This window comes from Heteronotia binoei, chromosome 8, assembly GCF_032191835.1.
Source record: "Heteronotia binoei isolate CCM8104 ecotype False Entrance Well chromosome 8, APGP_CSIRO_Hbin_v1, whole genome shotgun sequence".
NCBI classification, from domain to species: Eukaryota; Metazoa; Chordata; class Lepidosauria; order Squamata; family Gekkonidae; genus Heteronotia; species Heteronotia binoei.
In genome coordinates this window covers 103,395,241-103,415,665 of record NC_083230.1, presented here as the reverse complement: position 1 = coordinate 103,415,665, position 20,425 = coordinate 103,395,241, and the positions used below count along the sequence as shown (strand labels likewise).

The 20,425-nt window shown below is 43.5% G+C and overlaps 1 protein-coding gene across 1 annotated transcript in view; it reads left to right on the top strand.

The window, feature by feature from the left end:
* Positions 1–20,425, top strand: part of CACNA2D4 (calcium voltage-gated channel auxiliary subunit alpha2delta 4) — a 269,022-nt gene that overhangs the window by 102,082 nt on the left and 146,515 nt on the right. The window contains exons 15-21 of the mRNA XM_060245776.1: positions 1,256–1,336; positions 6,509–6,583; positions 7,007–7,093; positions 7,735–7,806; positions 11,628–11,689; positions 15,480–15,547; positions 19,365–19,410. Coding sequence (XP_060101759.1) covers positions 1,256–1,336; positions 6,509–6,583; positions 7,007–7,093; positions 7,735–7,806; positions 11,628–11,689; positions 15,480–15,547; positions 19,365–19,410 — 491 coding nt within the window. The remainder of the gene's footprint in view (positions 1–1,255; positions 1,337–6,508; positions 6,584–7,006; positions 7,094–7,734; positions 7,807–11,627; positions 11,690–15,479; positions 15,548–19,364; positions 19,411–20,425) is intronic.

The window sequence follows — 20,425 nt, the reverse complement described above, 5'->3', positions numbered from 1 at the left end:
TGTGACCTCGGAACCAGACAATCATAGCAGGAACACTTTCCTGACACCAGTGCAGCAGGATGGGCCTGCAGTGCCCTGTGCCATTGCTACAGCAACTCTTGAACCTTTTTTGCACACAGCTTACCTTGCAGTCACAATCCTGTTCCCTCCGCAACGTCTGTCGGATTTCCCACCATCTGAGCCGGAGTTACAGGAAGTGCCACGGCTTTTGCATAGCAAACGTAAACTGGGTTTTAGCGGTTTACGTTTGCTACGCAAAAGCTGCGGCACTTCCTGTAACTTCGGCGCAGATGGTGGGAAATCTGACCAGACGCTGCGGAGGGAACAGGATTGTGACTGCGAGGTGAGCTATGTGCAAAAACAATCTTGGTCATGGTGCAGCAGCGACAGGGCTAAACCAGGGTATCTCTGCAACATGCTGGCATACGTCTGAGATACATGGGCATGGCAGCTAGTTGGCTCTTTGAGCATTTTCACACATCTCTGTGCTGTTAGAGAGATACTTGCATGTGTAATAAAATATGATCATCCCCCTCCACTAGAAGAAGAAGAGACTGGATTTATACCCTGCCCTTTGGCTAGAGTCTCAGAGCAGTTTACAATCTCCTTTCCCTTCCCCTCCCCACAAAAGATACCCTGTGAGGTAGGTGGGGCTGAGAGAGCTCTCCTAGAACTGCTCTTGAGCAGAACAGCCTTGAGAAAGCTTGTGGCTGACCCAAGATCACATCAGCAGCTGTATGTGGAGGAGTGAAGAATCACACCCAGTTCTCCCAGATAAGAGTCCGCACACTTAACCACTGCACCAAACTGGCTCTCACTAGAATGGGTGGCCAGTGGTAGCTCTCCAGATGTTTTTTGCCTACAACTCCCATCAGCCCCAGCCATTGGCCATGCTGGCTGGGGCTGATGGGAGTTGTAGGCAAAAAAAACATCTGGAGAGCTACTATTGGCCTCCACTGCACTAGAAGATTACTGTTTCCACTGAGTTCTACCATTTTAATTTTTGTTACTGTTTCAGTTGTGTTTTGGATTGCTGTTGGATGTCTTTCAGATCAGTCTCTTTAGAATGCCTGCTTTTTAATGTGTTTGTTTTAAATATATATTTCTTGCTGGTATAAACTGCCTTGAAAATTATTTGTAACAAACATTGACTATACCTTTACTGAACAGATGAATGAACAAATACTGATAACAAGGTCTTTAAGTGTTCTTGACAGTTTTCATTTCTGAGAATGGTTTTTCGGTTATTCTGCAGAGATCTCATGGCATTCTTCTAGGCGTTGTGGGCTCAGATGTTCCTTTGAGGGAACTCCTCAAGCTGGCTCCACGGTACAAGGTAAAATAATACACTCCCAACAATTGTCATAAAGGTCAATGATTTCTAGTGAAAGCTATATCTGTAGGAGAAGAAGCACTGCTCATATAGCACATAGTTGGCTTATTGAATTCATTGCCACAAGATGTGTGAAGATGGCTATTAGCTTAGATGGATTAAGGGAATCATAGAATCATAGAGTTGGAAGGGACTTCTAGGGTCATCTAGTCCAACCCCCTGCACAATGCAGGAAACTCACAAACACTTCCCACTAAATTCACAGGATCTTCATTGCTGTCAGATGGCCATCTAGCCTCTGTTTAAAAACCTCCAAGGAAGGAGAGCTCACCACCTCCCGAGGAAGCCTGTTCCACTGAGGAATCGCTCTAACGGTCAGGAAGTTCTTCCTAATGTTGAGCCGGAAACTTTTTTGATTTAATTTCAACCCATTAGTTCTGGTCCTACCTTCCAAGGCCACAGAAAACGATTCCACACCATCCTCTATATGACAGCCCTTCAAGTACTTGAAGATAGTAATCATACCACCTCTCAGCCGCCTCCTCTCCAGGCTAAACATCCCCAGCTCCTTCAACCTTTCCTCATAGGATTTGGTCTCCAGACCCCTCACCATCTTTGTCACTCTCCTCTGGACCCATTCCAGCTTGTCTACATCCTTCTTAAAATGTGGTGCCCAAAACTGAACACAATACTCCTGGTGAGGTCTTACCAGAGCAGAGTAAAGCGATACCATCACATCACGTGATCTGGACACTATACTTCTGTTGATACAGCCCAAAATTGCATTTGCCTTTTTAGCCACCGCATCACACGGTTGACTCATGTTCAGCTCATGATCCACTAAGACCCCTAGATCCTTTTCGCACATACTACTGCTAAGACAAGTCTCCCCCATCCTATAACCATGCATTGGCAATGGAGGCCCAGATAGCAGCCACTGCGAAATCTGCCTTCTTTCACCTTAGGCAAGTATGACAGTTGGTCCCCTTCCTTGAGCGCAGCGACCTAGCAACTGTGATCCATGCAATGGTCACCTCAAAACTAGGCTATTGCAATGCCCTCTACATGGGGCTGCCCTTGTCTCGTATCCAGAAACTGCAGTTGGTGCAGAATGCAGCAGCCAGGCTGTTATTGGGTCTCTCTATACGGGAGCACATACAGCCAAGGCTGCGGGAACTGCACTGGCTGCAAATCGTATTCCTGATTTGCTACAAGGTACTGGTTATCACCTTTAAAGCCCTATATGGCCGTGGACCTGTCTACCTTAGGGACCGTCTCTTCCCACGTTCCCCAGAGAGTACTTAGATCTGGATCGCAGAATTTATTGTCAATCCCCAGGCCGAGGGAGGCGAGACTGAAGTCTACCAGAGAAAGAGCCTTCTCAATTACGGCCCCCCTCACTGGTGGAACCAATTTCCAGAAGAAGTAAGGGCCTTGCAGGACCTTGCTCAGTTCTGCAAGTTCTGTAAAAAAGCCCTATTTCGACTTGGCTTTAGCTGAATTATAGTATAATGCAGCTGTATGCAACAGTATAATGCAACATCGCTGAACTTAATGAAATCAAAACTAGCACCAAAACTGTTTTAAATCGTTTTAAACTGTTTTAATATTATTTAATTAGTATTAATTAATTGTTAAAAATTTAATTGTGTATCTACTGTTTTATTGTTTTAGTTTGATTGTTATTAGCCGCCCTGAGCCTGCTTCGGCGGGGAGGGTGGGATATAAATTTGAGAAAGAAAGACAGAAAGACAGAAAGACAGAAAGAAAGAAAGAAAGAAAGAAAGAAAGAAAGAAAGAAAGAAAGAAAGAAAGAAAGAAAGAAAGAAAGAAAGAAAGAAAGAAATATTTGATTTTTCCTGCCTAAATGCAGAACTTTACATTTATCCCTGTTAAAATTAATGTTATTGGTTTTAGCCCAGTTTTCCAGCCTGTCAGGGTCATGGTGCAGCAGCAACAGGGCTAAACCAGGGTATCTCTGCAACATGCTGGCATACGTCTGAGATACATGGGCATAGCAGCTAGTTGGCTCTTTGAGCATTTTCACACATCTCTGTGCTGTTAGAGAGATACTTGCGTGTGTAATAAAATATGATCATCCCCCTCCACTAGAAGAAGAAGAGATTGGATTTATACCCTGCCCTTTGGCTAGAGTCTCAGAGCAGTTTACAATCTCCTTTCCCTTCCCCTCCCCACAAAAGATACCCTGTGAGGTAGGTGGGGCTGAGAGAGCTCTCCTAGAACTGCTCTTGAGCAGAACAGCCTTGAGAAAGCTTGTGGCTGACCCAAGGTCACATCAGCAGCTGTATGTGGAGGAGTGAATCCTGTATCCTGTTTCTGTCTTCTGTGTTTGCAACTCGTCCTAATTTAGTATCATCTGCAAATTTAATAAGCATTTCCTCTATTCCTTCATCCAAATCATTGATAGAGATGTTGAACAATACAGGTCCCAGGACAGATCCTTGAGGCACTGCACTTGTCACTCCTCTCCAAGAGGATGAGGAACCATTCACAAACACTCTTTGGGTGCGATCTGTCAACCAGTTACAGATCCACCTAACAGTAACAGGATCTAAACCACATTTTACCAACTTGTAAACAAGGATAGTATGTGGAACTTTATCAAAAGCCTTACTGAAATCAAGATAAACGATGTCTACAGCATTCCCCTGATCCAGCACGGTAGTCACTTTCTCAAAAAAAGAGATCAGGTTAGTCTGACATGATTTTTTCTTGAGAAAACCATGCTGGCTCTTAGTAATCACATCCATTCTTTCTAAATGTTCCAGGACTGACTGTTTGATGATTTGTTCTAAAACTTTTCCAGGTATAGACGTCAAGCTGACGGGTCGGTAGTTACCCGGATCCTCTTTTTTCCCCTTCTTGAAGATGGGGACAACATTCACCCGCCTCCAATCTTCCGGCACCTCTCCTGTTCTCCAAGAATTCTCAAAAATAATAGCCAGAGGCTCAGAAATTACATCCACAAGCTCTTTTAGAACCCTTGCATGCAATTCATCTGACCCTGAGGACTTAGTTTCATTTAAAAAACTAGGTGTTTATGTACTACCCCTATGCTGATTCTAGGTTGGAACTTCATACCCTCCTTACATGTTCTGTTTTTGCCATATTGAGCACCGTTTCCCTCAGAAGAGAAGAGTGAGGAAAAGTAGGAATTGAGCAGTTCCGCCCTCACTTCATTATCTGTTACAATTTCACTTTCTTGCCCACGCAATGGGCCTACCGTGTCCTTGCTCTTTTTCTTACTCTGAACATAAGAAAAGAACCTTTTTTTTTGTTTTTAGCATCTTTGGTCAGCCTAAGCTCATACTGACTTTTCCTAACTGTTTCTCTACAAGCACTGGTGATTTGTTTATATTCATCCTTGGTTTTAAGGCCCTCCTTCCAATTCCTAAAGGAGTCTTTTTTATTGTTCAAGTCTTTAGAGAGCTGTTTATGGAGCCGCTTCGGCTTCTTTAGACTTTTTCCATTTTTTCTTTTCATAGGAATCGTCTGTGATTGCGCTTTCAGTATTTCACTTCTAAGAAACTCCCACCCCTCCTGAACCCCCCTCCTCCTAAGTATTTCTAACCATGGGGTTTTACCCAAGCATAGTTCTAAGTTTATCAAAGTTTGCCTTTCTGAAGTCCAACCTATAAGTCTAACTACGTATAGCTTTTCCCTTCCCTAAGACTGTAGATTCCAAAATCACATGGTCACTACTGCCCAGGATGCCCACTATTTCTACTTCTTCAATCAATTCATCCTTGTTGGTGAGAATCAAATCCAAGATAGCAGATCCCCCTTCACTTTCTGGAAAAGGGAGTTGTCAGCAAGACAAGTCAGGAATCTATTTGACTTTTCATTTTTATCAGAGTTGGACTTTCAACAGATGTCTGGGTAATTGAAATCTCCCATGATCACTGTATCCCTTCTCTTGGAGAACTTTGCAATCTGCTGTAGAAGTATCTAATCCAAGTCCTCTGACTGACTTGGTGGTCTATAGCAGACCCCCACAATAATATCACTGTTATTTCTTACTCCTTTTATTTTTACCCAGAGACTCTCAACTGAGGTGCCATGCTTGGAAGATATTTCCTCACAAGTATATGCCTCCTTCACATATATGCTACACCTCTGCCCTTTCTCATTTGCCTGTCCCTTTTAAATAAGTTGTACCCCTGAATCCTAATATTCCAGTGGAGGACAAGTCTCTCAGTGGGAGGGAAGGCAGCATGATATAGCTGGATCTTGTCAACTTGCAGAAGCTAAGCAAGGTCAGTACTTGGATGGGAGAATGCCAAGACTGTACAGAGGAAGGCACTGACAAACCACATCTGCTTTTCACTTGCCTTAAAAGGCCCTTGCTGGGGTTCCCTTAAGTGGGTTGCAAATTGACAACACTTAGATTGGGTGGAATCACACTGGGAATCTGGCATGGCAGTATCCCGACTTTGAAAAAACCGGTGCTCTTTGATGCATGCTGCAACAATCACACAGCTCCCACTCTGCTTCCAGGAGAGGCACGGGCCACACATGCACAAGAGGAGCATTCACACTACTCATGCATGTGTGTGGTGGGTGCATTTCACGCCCCTGCCATTCAGACAGATGGGAAATGTGCCCTGCATGCATTTTAGAGATTTGCTATTGGGGAGTTCCTGGTAGCTATTTAATCTGGTTCCAGCTTGTCCAGACAAGGTAAGTACAGGCAGCACTCAGTGGGCAGAAATGCGCATGTGATCACACACATTAAATCTGGGGGGGAGGTATGGCTAGGTTGGGCCAAAAATCTTGTGTGATCTCACTCATTATGTTGATCTCTCTGTGCTATTATGAGTGATGTCAGCTGCATGAAATATCCTTGCACGGAAGTTAAAGAGCTCTGAACATGAGATGCTAGGTACAAACTGTTAAACTATCCTGGAAACAAGTGAAGGAAAGGGACATCTGAATGGTTGGAGTGTTGTGGTTGGAAACTGACGCAGTTACTTGAATTATGAGCCTATAAAACTTTCTCAGGGCAACAAGAGTCAAAATAGGGGTCTTTTCTGGAAGGGCCACAAATATCAGAGGAAAATATATTCTGTTTGTAAGTGAGGAATCTATGATCTTTTGTCTAAAAAGTTATGGAAAGGGAATGAGGCTAATGATTCAACTGTGCTTTGTTTAAAGCTGGGTGTCCATGGATATGCCTTTCTAAATACTAACAATGGCTACATACTGTCTCACCCAGACCTTCGCCCATTGGTAAGTGACTTGCTGGATTTCTTTGTTGTTTTCTTGGAGTCTATTTATGCCATTATAGAGTCTCTAATTTATTCACATTATCAAGTTGACTTTAAGGGGCCTATACTATATGTTTGCACCCATACCTATTTGAATCTGTGATTTGGTTGAATATGCATCATCTTTGTACATGATCCCAATATAAATACCTGCTAAATTGGAAGATGTAAATGGCAGACTGGTAGGATTGGTGGTAGAATAGTAGTGAAGTGCGGAGTGAGGTTTACTGGGTGACTTCTACATATTCCTTGCAGGAAAAGGATGGTGTTTGGAAGTTGGAAAAGTTAATATTAGTTTCTATTTTAGATATATACTATAACTTTCTGACTAGTTCAGTGGCAAAATCATTTGGTTATTTTTTTCTGTTTCTCTTCTAAACTCCAGTATAAAGATGGGAAGAAGCTGAAGCCCAAGCCAAATTACAACAGTGTTGACCTTTCTGAGGTGGAATGGGAAGATTCGGATGAAGTAGTAAGTTTAGTGTCTAGGATTTCAGAGACTATCTCTCCTCAGCATCATCCTTCTCCACTGTTTTCAAAGTGCATTCCTAGCTAACATTGTAAAGTTTGTCTGATTTTAGTGCCTGATTATTTATTCAAAAGTATGAAATATTATCACCCACTTCTCCGTAAAGCCAGTAGTCTCGATTCACAAAAGCCACATTTCTGTTCTTTCAATATATAACAGCTGAAACTAATGTTTTCAGCCAACTACCTGCTAAATATACAGATTTCACTTTTTATTGACAAGGTAGATGCCTTATTAGTGGTTATGCACCTCACTGCAATGTTTACACTACTTATAAGAAAAAGGTGTGTTTCAATTTTATTTTTCAAGTTGCGTTTGGTATTCAAGTTGTGTTCTTCTCTTGTTAAAATGACTATTTGTACTGTTTATGTTTTGAGTTAAAAATGGAAAAACTGTAAAAATTTAATAATAGAAAATATAGTTTAAACACAAAAGCCACATTTCCGAAAGCTCAGCAGAACAATGTTGTTGTTGTTGTTTTAAAAAAATCTTATATAAAATCTCTCATGCATTACAGGCCATCTAAAAGCAGGTAGCCCCAATCCTAGCCGGAGGCATTAATGTAAATCTGTTCCGTTTCCCAGCTCCGAACAGCAATGATCAACGGGGAAACCGGTTACCTCTCAATGGATGTGAAAGTGCCTGTGGATAAAGGGGTAAGTGTTTCATTGCTGTAATTTGTTAGTTTGTTTTGACCCAGCATTTAAAACAAGGCAATTTAGAGAGAATAAAAGGAAATTCCACAAATGTGAAAATAAGCCCTCTACAGAGCAAGAAAGTATTTTCAAATATAATCTAAACCTAATTTTTTTAAAGTCCTGGTGATAAAGGAAACACAGGTTTGGGTAGCTGCTAGGGTTGCCAACCACCAGGTAGTGACTGGACTTCTCCAGGAATTACAACTGATATCCGGACTACAGAGATCAGTTTCCTTGGAAAAAATGAGAAGGGTACTCCAAAGAGTGATGGTAAGAGCACAGAAGATTTGTGGATGCTCTCTCCCCTCATTGGTGGATCTGTATAATATGGGATGTAAAAGGAAGATACAAATCATCTTAAAGGACCCTTCACATCCAGGCCACTTGCTATTTGAGATCTTACCATCGGGCAGGCGATATAGAGTGTTGAAGGCTAAGACAAATAGATTTAAGGGAGCTTCTATCCAAGTGCTGTGGTTAGGCTAAATGCAGGGCTATTAATGGTTATTTGTTTTAGATGTAGGCTAAATGTAGGGTTATGAATAGTTATTTGTTTTAGATGTATTTAAATGGTTTATGTATGTTTTTTCTTTAGTGTTGATGTGTTGGTATGTTTGTGGAAGAGCACCTCATTTCGTTGCTCTCATTTTCCTTTTTTGAGAACAATGACAATAAATTTATCTATCTATCTATCATCTATCTATCTATCATCTATCTATCTATCTATCTATCTATCTATCTATCTATCTATCTATCTATCAATCATCCTTGGACTGGGTTTTAATCGGGTTTTTAAAATATATATTAGTTGGTAGCGTTGGTTGATTCAATATGCAATGTGACGGGGTATAAATCCTCAAATAAAATGAAATACTAGCCATAATCAAGGTGAAATAAAAGTAACACGAATCACTGGGGAAGCCTGGGATCCAGTGTGGGTGAAGGTCGGGGCAGACCTTTTCCTCCTTTTATCCAGCAGGGAAGCCCCTGGTCTGTGTGGCAGCAGATAGAATTTGGCTTTGGGGTTATCAGGCTGGCCATGCTTGGCCAGTTAATGAAGTTAGCTGAGATATTTTTTGAAATGCTCAGCTGGCAGCCAGGTTACAAATCTCCCCTACAGCTGCAAGCTGTCTTTGTGCAGCACAGACAGTTTTGCCTCAAGTCCCCTTGATGCCTGCTGTCACTGCGCCAGATGGATTTCCAGTTCACTGAGGATTAGTGCTTAATGGGGAGGGGGGTGGGCGGCAGGAGAGACAGTCTCAGCATTGTATAGTTGGAATGTTCCACAATGATTGATCACTATCTTGCAGCCTAACAGCCTAAATAGCCCTGGTTAGCCTGGGCTTGTCAGAACTTGGGAGCTAAGCAGTGTCAGCCCTGGTCAGTACTTGGATGGGAGATCACCAAGAAGAAGACTGCAGATTTATACCCCACCCTTCTCTCTGAATCAGAGACTCAGAGCAGCTTACAATCTCCTATATCTTCTCCCCCCACAACAGACATCCTGTGAGCTGGGTGAGGCTGAGAGGATTCTCACAGCAGCTGCCCTTTCAAGGACAACCTCTGTGATAGGGACAACCCAAGGCCATTCCAGCAGGTGCAAGTGGAGGAGTGGGGAATCAAACCCGGTTCTCCCAGATAAGAGTCCGCACATTTAACCACTACACCAAACTGGATCTGCTGAGGTTGCTCTGCAGAGGAAGGCAACAGCAAACCGCCTCTGCTCATCTCCTGCCTGGAGCAGCCTGTGGATGGGGTCCCCATGACATAGTTGTGACTTGGTGGCATGTTTCACATCTCACTGCCTACTGCCTTTCTTCTCATTTCTGCCCAGCTATATTTCTATTCAAGCAGTCTGCTCAGCGTGAAGATCTGACATAGGGATAGCAATACTTCATCCATCATCTGAGGTGTATGTTAAAGCAGGCCTAGAGGAAATGCGTTCACATATATTGTCACTAGTTGTACTTCCTTTCTGGTCTGTTTGTCCGTCTCCAACAAAATGGCATTGTTAGTATTAGAGGCATGAGGAGGCTTGCACCAGATTTGATGTATTTGTGTCACTTATAACTAGAAAAGGACCCCTCAGTACACTTTTCCTTCTGATGATCCTACATTTCCCGCCCTAGCATCTCCTTACCTTGGACCCCTAACTTTTCTACATCCTTGTTCTCTTGCTTATCTGCTATAAGGGTTCTCTGGTGTGGTAGACTAGTCCCTCTGTGATACTGACTTTTTTAAAGGGCTTTTTAGCAATAGGATATGCTTCTGAATATTAAAGGAAACTGTGAAAACTTTAAATTCCAAAGGGTTCTGAGTTGTAAAGTCCAGGAACAATTTCCACTAAACTTTACCAGTAGCATTTAATGGATTTTCAGCTGCAATCTCCTTGATGCATGGTCTTGGAGATTATTCTTGATTATAGTATGTGATAATGGTCCATGTCCAAGGCACCTAAACAGGTATTTCCTCTTTTATACATCACAAAATACATGCGATTTTGTGATGCATTTGATGCCTATTTGTATCAGGCTCATTTTAAGATACTGACAAAGCACTTCTTGGCCTTGGCCTCTCTTATTTATGGGACTTCCTCTCCTCCTATACTCCACAACACTCATGTCAGCATGGGCTTCTGCAGGTGCCAACCTGCAAATGGGCAAAATCATTACCTGCTGGTACATGTGCTTTCTCCATTGTGGCTCTCACCTTATGGAATGGCCTGCTGAAGGACTGAACCTCCCTGACATCTAAATTCCCAGTTACCAGAACATTTAGATCCCCAGTAATAAATAGTGCATTTTTTTAAAAAAATGATGAGGTTATCCTGATATCCCTGATAATTATAGCTCATATCATGCTGCTGCTATTTGGAATGAATTGCAGCTTTTGAACAATTTTAAGAGGCTGCCCAATGAAAAAATGCTCTTGCAGTGGTCCTTTGTGGCTGGGATAAGAATATCTGGATAACTGGCCTAAACAGGCCTCTTGAGCTGATGAAACATGAGAAGGTGGGCCATGGTGGAGATTTGAGCTTCTGTCTGTAGACATGGTTTTCAAGTGGAGTGCAGCCCCATTCTGCAGACAATGTTGCTAGCCAGCGATTAAAGAGTCAGTCTGTTCTGGATTGAATTTGTTGACATTCATCCAGCCAATCACAACATTCAAACACCTGTCCAAACTATCTAAATACCAGTCTTACCCTGCTGGGCTGAAAAAGAGAAATATTGCTGAGCGGTTCATTGGTTCGTTCTTTATTATCGGCATTTGACCAGTCACATAACACATTTACATGTAGAAAATTCAAGGCATATAATAAAGCAGATAAAACAATTTAAAGTTAAGATCTAATTACAGCACAGTTTCCGAGACCTAAAAATCACCAAACAGAATCTAGCTGCTTGATGAGTAGCCTTGGCATTCTTATCAGAGAGAAGATCATCAAGTCTAACTTTTACAGTGAGACCAGAGATTCTGTCTAACAACAGAACAATAATCTCATCACGTGCTTCCTTATAGTGTGGGCAGCTAAAAAAACATGTGCTCTATAGTTTCAATCTCTCTCAGAAGATAGGAGCAGAGCCTTCCCAGGTAGGGAATTTTATATCTTCCAATACTGCAGAAGGGAGATAGAGCGGAATGTTTTCAGTATGCTACTGACATGCCTCTCTATCTGATTTGGATTACATATAATTAAGAGTGTGTGACGCTTCCATCCATTTTAAAACAGGTGTTGTTTCTTAAAGGAATTTGATTCTCTTGTTTTGTTTTGTTCCCAGAGGCGAGTTTTGTTCCTTACTAATGATTACTTCTTCACGGATATCAACGACACACCCTTTAGGTGAGTGAGCAAATGATTTGGAGGGACAATCCCTTTAGGGATCAGGCTTTTCTTAGGAAAGTGATTGTTTATTGATGAAGTCTCTATTTAGTAGTTATAGTGTTGACTTTGGCACACACAGAAGAAGATGATATTGGATTTATATTCCGCCCTATACTCTGAATCTCAGAGTCTCAGAGCGGTCACAATCTTCTTTACCTTCTTCCCCCCACACACACACACCCACAACAGGCACCCTGTGAGGCAGGTGGGGCTGAGAGAGCTCTTACGGCAGCTGCCCTTTCAAGGACAACTCCTGCAAGAGCTATGGCTGACCCAAGGCCATTCCAGCAGCTGCAAGTGGAGGAGTGGGGAATCAAACCCCGTTCTCCCAGATAAGAGTCCGCGCACTTAACCACTACATCGAACTGGCTCTCACCTTATGGAATGGAAATCTCTACACCGCTGAGTTGATGCCTTCATTTCTAATCCTGCTTTGGTCATAGTTTTACCATCTCCAGGTAATTCCTGGAGATGTGGGGCATGGAGCTTGGAGGAGGGTGGAATTTGGGAAGGGGAGGGAGTACAGTGGGGATGTGATGCCAGGACTGCCAAGGTCCACCATGGGCCCCTGGACAAAAGATTCTGTTTGCCCCCCCCCCCAATGATCCTGATCCAAACCAAATACTAAAACAAAGCAAATCACTTGGCTAGCTATTACCATGTATTTATAGTAATAAAAGGAATTTATACTAAAAAAAGAAATGGCCTGTCTGTCCAGCTATTTTTATTTACATTCTATCCTGCCTTTCTCCCCAATAGGGGTTTCCTGCTCTGGGATGGGAGACACCTGCTAGGTGGCTGGCGTTATCCCAGGTGTGGTTACTGCAACAGGCGGGAGAGCACTCAGGAGCAGGCACCGGTCTCCTGGGCGATTTAAAGGCCCTGCTGATCAGCTGACCTGTGACCTTTCCTGGGCACCCTCCCATGTGATTTAAATGGCCCGGGAGGAAGGGGGTGGCCCCCACCCTCCCAGCCTAGGGTGCCAGCAAGCCTGGCACCAACCCTGCTTGTAGTTCCTGTCCCCATCTGTAGATTTGTGTCCCTGTTTGTAGCCAGTAAGAAGGTAGGCATCATTAACACTGGAATTATTTCTTCAGTTTGAGTGATTGCCACATTTGCAATTTAGAAGGCAGTTGCTATTCAATCTGGCTTAATTCAAATTGGAGCTCACGGGGTTGCCTTGAGTGTTTCCACAGATAGAAGAATTTCTGCCTACATAGGGTGACTCTCTTGCTTTCTCCTCCCATGAAGCCCCAAATACTCCTGAAATACAGTGGGGAGGTTTTTTTTGGGGGGGGAGGGGAGGATTTGGGACTGTAGCAGAAGGGGGGGGGGGGTGCAAAGAACTAGGACTTACCTTGGAAGAAGTCAGTGTTTTTTTAAAAAAAGAAAATTATCACAACATTCCCTCCACACTGTTGAGAACAGGAGAAAAGAGCGTGCAAGGTGGAAGGATTAGTGTCTGGGCAGGCTTCATCCTCACTCAGCATATCTAATTTAAGCACTGCCTAGCTATTGGGGAAATGTCTTTCCTGAAACCTAACTTGTTCTGGCTGACTTCTGGAGACATCTAGATTATGCTCCTTAACTATTCTTAAATTATATTGGCATGTTAGCACATGTTGGGTCCCAGGCCATTTGTCATTTACCAGGGTCCAGTTTGGCCAAAGTGCCTTTCTTTGACCTCAGGCAGACTAAGGCAGGGGTTAAGAACCACCTAACTCTACCTTCTCTCCACTAGCTCTGCTAGGGTTGTCAGGTCCCTCCTGGAATCTGGCAGGGAATGGAGGGAGGGGTAGAGTTGCCAGCTCAGGTTAGGAAACTCCTGGAGATTTGGGGGTGGAGCCTGGGAAAGACAGGGTGCACCATGGGATACAATGCCATAAAGTCCACCCTCCAAACCAGAGGAACTGACATTTTCTCCAGAGGAACCGATAATTGTCATGTGGGGATAAGCTGTAATTCAGGGGGATCCTGAAGTCCCATCTGGACACTGGCTTCCCTAAGCTCTGTTTCTTCTGAGCTGGAAGCAGGGCCAATCCTGTCACTAGGCAAACCAGGCGATTGCCTAGGGCACCAGACTTCTGGGGGCATCGACTTGGGCACCCCCTTGTGACTCAGTGACATTGTCAGCAGGGGTGGAATTCTAGCAGGAGCTCCTTTAGACCACACACCCCTGATGTAGCCAATCCTCCAAGAGCTTACAAGGCTCTTTTTTGTAAGCTATTGGAGGATTGGCTACATCAGGGGTGTGTGGCCTCATATTCAAAGGAGCTCCTCTAGAATTCCACCCCTGGTTATCAGTGTGGGGGGAGAGGGCAGACGTTAGCCTTGCCTAGGGTGCCAGACAGTCTAGGCTGGACCTGGCTGGGAGCCAGAGCTGCTGTCTCCTCACTGGCCTCCTCACTCAAGCCTTATTTACAGGCCACCCATAGTCCAGTTCCCATGGTGTTGGGAACTTCCTGAAGATTTGGGGGTGGAGCCTAGGGAGGACAGAGTGGGGAGGGGAGGGATCTCAGTAGAATATGTTGTTTTAACTGTTGTTAACTGCCCTGAGCCCGCCAAGGGAGGGTGGGATACAAATGTAATTAAATAAAAATAATTTTAAAAGAATATAAGGCCATAGAGTCCAGCCTCCAAACCTGTCATTTTCTGCAAGGATTCTGATCTCTGTCATCTGAAGATCAAATGGAATTCTGGATGATTTCCAGGCCCCATCTGGAGGTTGTGTAACCAAAAAAGAGAATAATGACAAAGAAAAGCAGAGGAAAACAAAGCAAAAGCTCCCGTGAAATCCAGCCTCCAATAAGTCAAAATATCAGTCCAATTAATAAACAAGTGCAGCTAGCAATCCATAAGGCAACAGGTTTGTACTAGTATCCCTGTTTCACATAAGCTTCTTCAAGTTTCTGATAAAGATTCTTTTGCACTGGGTAAGAACGCCAACAATTTCAAACCATAGGTTGGCATTCTTACTCAGGGGCACTAGTACAAAACTGTTGCCTTATGGATTGCTGGCTGCACTTGTTTATGAATTGGACTGATTGAACATCCATTATTTCCATTGGCACTTCCCTGAAGAAGTCTGAGCATTGTTTTGTTGAAAGAAGAGGGACTGGTATTCCGACTGAATTGTTCCTTGGCCTGTATAAAGGACTGAATTTATTTCTTTGTGGAATTGAAATATATATTTGTTACAGTGTACAGAATATTTTGACTTATTGGAGGCTGGATTTCATGGGAGCTTTTGCTTTGTTTTCCTCTGCCCACCTGGAGATTGGCAGCCCTACTCCCACCTTCCTTCTGAAGTGCTATAGTCCTTTGAGGGGAGGGGGCTGTGCCAGGTGATATTTCTATATTTGTAGTTCAGCTGTCAGGGCAGAGTTCAATTAGACTATCAGATCCTTTTAAGCATGTCACATCTGAGATCCATTATATACTTTCAGTATGGTTTTTTTAAATTTTATAAAGCAGTTGCAGAGTAGTTGGTTTGGACTGAGACTGCAGGGCTAGGCAAGTGAGTGGGAGCACTCTCCCTGTATTGCTTGGCCCATTGAGTCCTGCCCCACCCTGCTCCACACACCTGCTGCCTGATGTCTGCCTTCAGGCTGCCTTCTGGATATTAAATTCAGAAGTTTATAAATAAGGGGAAATGTCTTGACTTCAAAGTGTAAGCACACAGCAGTAGCTGTATCGCATGATGCATTCCTTTGTCATGGTCTTTGATAGATTTTTTTAAAACCCACAGTCTTGGAATTGTTCTATCACGAGGGCATGGCGAATACATCCTTCTTGGGAACACAACAGTGGAAGAAGGTAAGCTGAAGAGCAAGCGTTCTTCAATCAGTTGTGAGAGGAAGAGACGGAGCACTGCCTTCTTATACCACAGCTGTGTTTATGCCTCTAATTGTCCTTTCCTTCACCTCAGTCCTTCTCTCTGAAGTATTATTTGTGCTGTTTAAGATTCAGTTGGTTGATGGTAGAACATTTCTGAGGGGAATTCCTGAAGTAAGTATGTGACAATGTAAAATTGGAGGCTTTCTTGCTCCTAATTTAAAGCTCACCTATTAGGATTGGCTGAGGAGGGCCTGTATTAGGCCAAACTAGATGCAGGCTCCACGAAGCTGCCAGCACCATCATTTTGAAATTATTTTAAAGTGGTGTGAGGGTGTGGTGATCTGTGGCACTCCCCCCCCCCCCAGCCCCGTGCTTTATCATGTGCTGAAAGGACTCCCCCACACAGCTGCTTTGGCATTTGAAAAGGCATGGGAAAGGATGAGAGTGCCACACTGTGAGCCCTGAGCAGTTGGGTTAGAATGGATAAAAGGAAAGACTTCTTCACCCAATGAGTGATTGACACATGGAATTCACTGGCACAAGGAGGTGACGGCAACTATATGCATAAATGGCTTCAAGAGGGGGCTGGATAAACATATGGAGGAGAGGTCCATCAGTGGCTATTAGCCTCAAGGTATAGATAGAACTTTGTCTGGGACAAATGATGCTCTGTATTCTTGGTGCTTGGGGGGGCAACAGTGGGAGGGCTTCTAGTGTCCTGGCCCCACTGGTGGACCACCTAATGGTACCTGTTTTTTTGGGCCACTGTGTGACTGAGTGTTGGACTGGATGGGCCATTGGCCTGATCCAACATGGCTTCTCTTATGTTCTTATGCCCTATGAGGATTGGGCCCTCACAGCATTTTAAAAAATAACTATAAAATGGCAGCGGCATTCTTGTGGTGGCCACAATAACATCATCACATCTAATCTGGACCTGTGAGTCCTCTTGCTGCAAGATTCATTAGGGGAGCTATGACAACCCCATCTACTTCCCTTCCTCAGAGGCAAGATTTTCCCTCCATTTTTCTTTTCCTTTCTGACTGAGCCACCCTAGCTATTTTCTTCTTCTCTGAAGAAACTATGGTTGCCCACCCTGTCACAGTATGGTCTTTTAACTGTTGGCTTAGCCTGGGAACTTGAGGGAAGGATCAGGAGCCCACTTTAACTTAAACAACTGAAATGACACTCAGCATTTTGAAATTCCAGATTAACAAAATATTTTATTCAACATAGAGGGAAAAGGTCAGGTGAAATCAGGGGTAAAATTTCTGAAGTAACCCTGATGTAAATTAGTATATGCACAGACTTTACTTATGTTTCAAGCTATTGAGAGTTTCATAAGGTTTTCACAGTGACTTAGGATCTTTAAGATGACAGTCCAGTGTTTCCCAAACACTCCAGTATACTTTCTTTGAGCATTCACTGACTCCTTTGGTTTCCAGAAGGCTGAGACACTATCCAGTATCCAAACTCCTTCTCTAAACATACCAGTACTCTTCTTGAGTTTTATCTGAAGATTTCCCACAGCAGTTTCTAACTAGGGATCTCTCTATTCTTCAGAGCTATCTCCCTGTTTTGAATGGGTAGGGAAATGCTTTTCTCACTAGAAGGTCCATCACCTCTTCTTGATGCAAATGGGAGTTTCCTCCTAACTACCCACTCTTCTTGCCAGTTTTCCCAGTTCTTAGTCTGTGTTAAGTTGCTCTCACTCAGGGCTGAATTCAGACTGAATTCTTTTCAGCATCCATTTCAGAAGTCTTTCTCTGCTCAACTAATGCTAACCTATCAGGCTGCTTGGAGCAGCCTGTCAATCAAGGCTGTCTGGCTCTGTGAAGAATTAACCCTTCACAGTCCATTACCTGTTTTCACAGCACTTCTGAGATTTTAAATTGCAGTCCCTCACAGCATCATTTCTTAAACTTTGTAAGCTTGACCCTGCCTTCAGAGTTTTCTGTCTTGTGGGATCCCCTCTCCACCATCAGTAATCTATTCCATAGATGAGTGTAGAGAGATTCTCATGAACATCTGCAAGTAGCCTCCCACATGTGATGGTATGTGTGAACTGGAGTACTTGTCCAGTGTGGCCGTCAGAAGAGAAACAGGCCAGACTATAAATGCACCTCTCTTGAGGAAACACATAGGAAATTTTCACTGGAACATGCTGTTCCTCTTCTTGAACTTCCTTCAACCCATATAGGCTGAGATAGTGGAGCAGTGGGGCCCTCACAAATCTGTTGTGAGGACCCATTATGTCTCAGCCATCTCTTCAACTTCGTGCCCCTTCTCTCTGAACCAGGAGAAGCATCTCTCACAATATGATTACATGTTTTAGATCGGAGGTGTCAAACTCATTTGTTATGAGGGCCAGATCTGACGTAAATGAGACTTTGTTGGGCCAGGCCATGTGTGTACCTATTTAAGATTAGGTAGCAGAGACATGAACTTTATAAAGGACACAAGCATAATTAAAATAAAATATGCTTAAAACATTAGCACTCATTGGTCTTAAAGGTGTTTTCTTTGTATCTCTCCCATATGATCCAGGGAATTGGGCAAAGGAAGCTCTGACTCTTTTCCTCCTTCCCCAAGAGACCAAGAGGGGGAGGAGCCTCAGCCAGTGGAAGGAAAAGAGGCTTGGCTCAGTAGCTCTGCTGTGCAATTGAGAGAATCTGGCAAAGCAAGCTCTCCCTCCCCCCTTCCTTTCCAAGGGAGGAGCCTCAGCCAATGGAGAAAATAGAGACTGCTCAGTAGCTCCTGTGCAATTGAGCAAGCCTTGCAAAGCAAGCTGTGATGCAGAAGGAAGCAAGAGAGAGGGAGAAGGAAGCAGATGGATGCCAGTTGCTCGGGGCCCTGATAGGAGACCTCTGAGGGCCTGATTCAGCCCCTTGGCTGCATGTTTGACACCCCTGTTTTAGATGGTCATGTGTACTGTCCTTTATGCTATTTCACACTTTATAGTTACATTCCGCTTGTCAACCTCAATCACAAGATTTTTTCCACATGTACTACTGCCAAACCAAGCATTCTCCATCCTATACCTGTGCACTGATGCTTCTTGCCTGAATATAGAACTTCGCATTCCCTCTCCCATTGAATTGCAAGTTGCTGTTTTCAGCCTAGCTTTTCAAGCTTTCAAGGTCACTTGCAATTTCATTTCTAAGGTGTTAGCTATTCCCACCAGCTTTGTCTTATCGGCAATTCTGATAAGGATTTCCACCATCTGTTCATCAAAGCAATTGATAAAAATATCGCAGTGGGCCCAGGAGAGAGCCCTGCTATACTCTGCTTGAGATCTCCCTCTGGATGAATGAAATGCCATTGATAAGCATTCTTATCTGAATTTTGGGTCTCTGTACTTGGAATAGGGTTCTCAGCCTCCCAACAGGAGTAGGTGTTTTCCAATTTTGGGACCTCCAACCCACTGCCATAGAACTGGCCAGCAGAAGCAGCCCTGCCCCAGAAGAGCACTGACATGCTGCAACATGCCTGGTTCAGTGATGTCACCCGGAAGTGACATTGCACTGGGCACATCAAGGGGGGACACTCTAGCATTTGGTGGCAAACTCTATGATAGATCACCCTCCAAGAGCCAGGTAAAACCTGGCAACCCTAATTTGAAATCATGTAATGTACAATTTGAAATCATCATGTCTTAGCCATCCAGTGTTAAAGGATTATGGTTTTTACGTGTATAGAATATAATTAGATATAAAACATGTTCGATTTATAGAGGGATCAATGAAGGACTGGGAAAAAATGACCAATTTCTGTATCATTTGACTTTTCATTTCAGGTTTGCATGATCTCCTACATCCAGATGTGACCTTAGCCAATGAGTGGTAAGTGGCAGGAATAGTTCTCGCACTGGGAGTATAGGAAGGGATCGAACCAGCCATTTTCTCAACTTTAAACACTTTAAGGCCTTGTGAATTTTCTAAGTAAGGCTTAAGCCCAGTAGAAGAGCACATGCTTTTCAGGCAGAAAGGAACAGTTCCATTACAGTTTGGTTCCATTACCGTTCCAAGACAGTTTGGTGTAGTGATTAAGTGTGCGGACTCTTATCTGGGAGAACTGAGTTTGATTCCCCACTCCTCCACTTGCATCTGCTGGAATGGCCTTGGGTTAGCCATAGCTCTCATAGGAGTTGTCCTTGAAAGGGCAGCTGCTGTGAGAGCCCTCTCAGCCCCACCCACCTCACAGGGTGTCTGTTGTGGGGGGAGAAGATATAGGAGATTGTAAGCCGCTCTGAGTCTCTGATTCAGAGAGAAGGGCGAGGTATAAATCTGCAGTCTTCTTCTTCCTGGCATCTCCATTTTAAAAGGATCTTAGATGGACCTGGGAAAGACCTAGGACTTGAGAACTTAGGGAGCTACTGACAGTAAAGATGATACTGGGAAGTATGGGTCACTGGGCATTGCTTCAAAAGCAACATCGTATTTTGGTACAATGTTTGTACCAAATTGGCACCAACTATTGTAGCTAGTGTTGGTTTTGGTTTTTAAAGTGCATAATCTGTGCTGTGCACTGCCAGAGCCAATGAGTCCATAGAATGAAAAGAACTATATAAGAACAAAGTGGGGGAGCTTGTGAAATCATGAGGCGAACTTTTAGTTGACACATGGGCAGACACTGGGAATAGAGTAACAGCCAAGAGCAGAATGGTTGTACAAAGTTATCATCTCTGATGGGCGTGGGCTCTTCAATATATGGGGGCAAGACTTTGTAGTTATTGTGCACTTTGCAATAAATCAATATATCTTGTTCTGTGTTTTAGCTGCTCAGTCTTCTAGGTTCCTATCAGACTACCTTGATCAGTTTCTAAAACACACTTTATAGGGAAGGTTTTAAATTTTC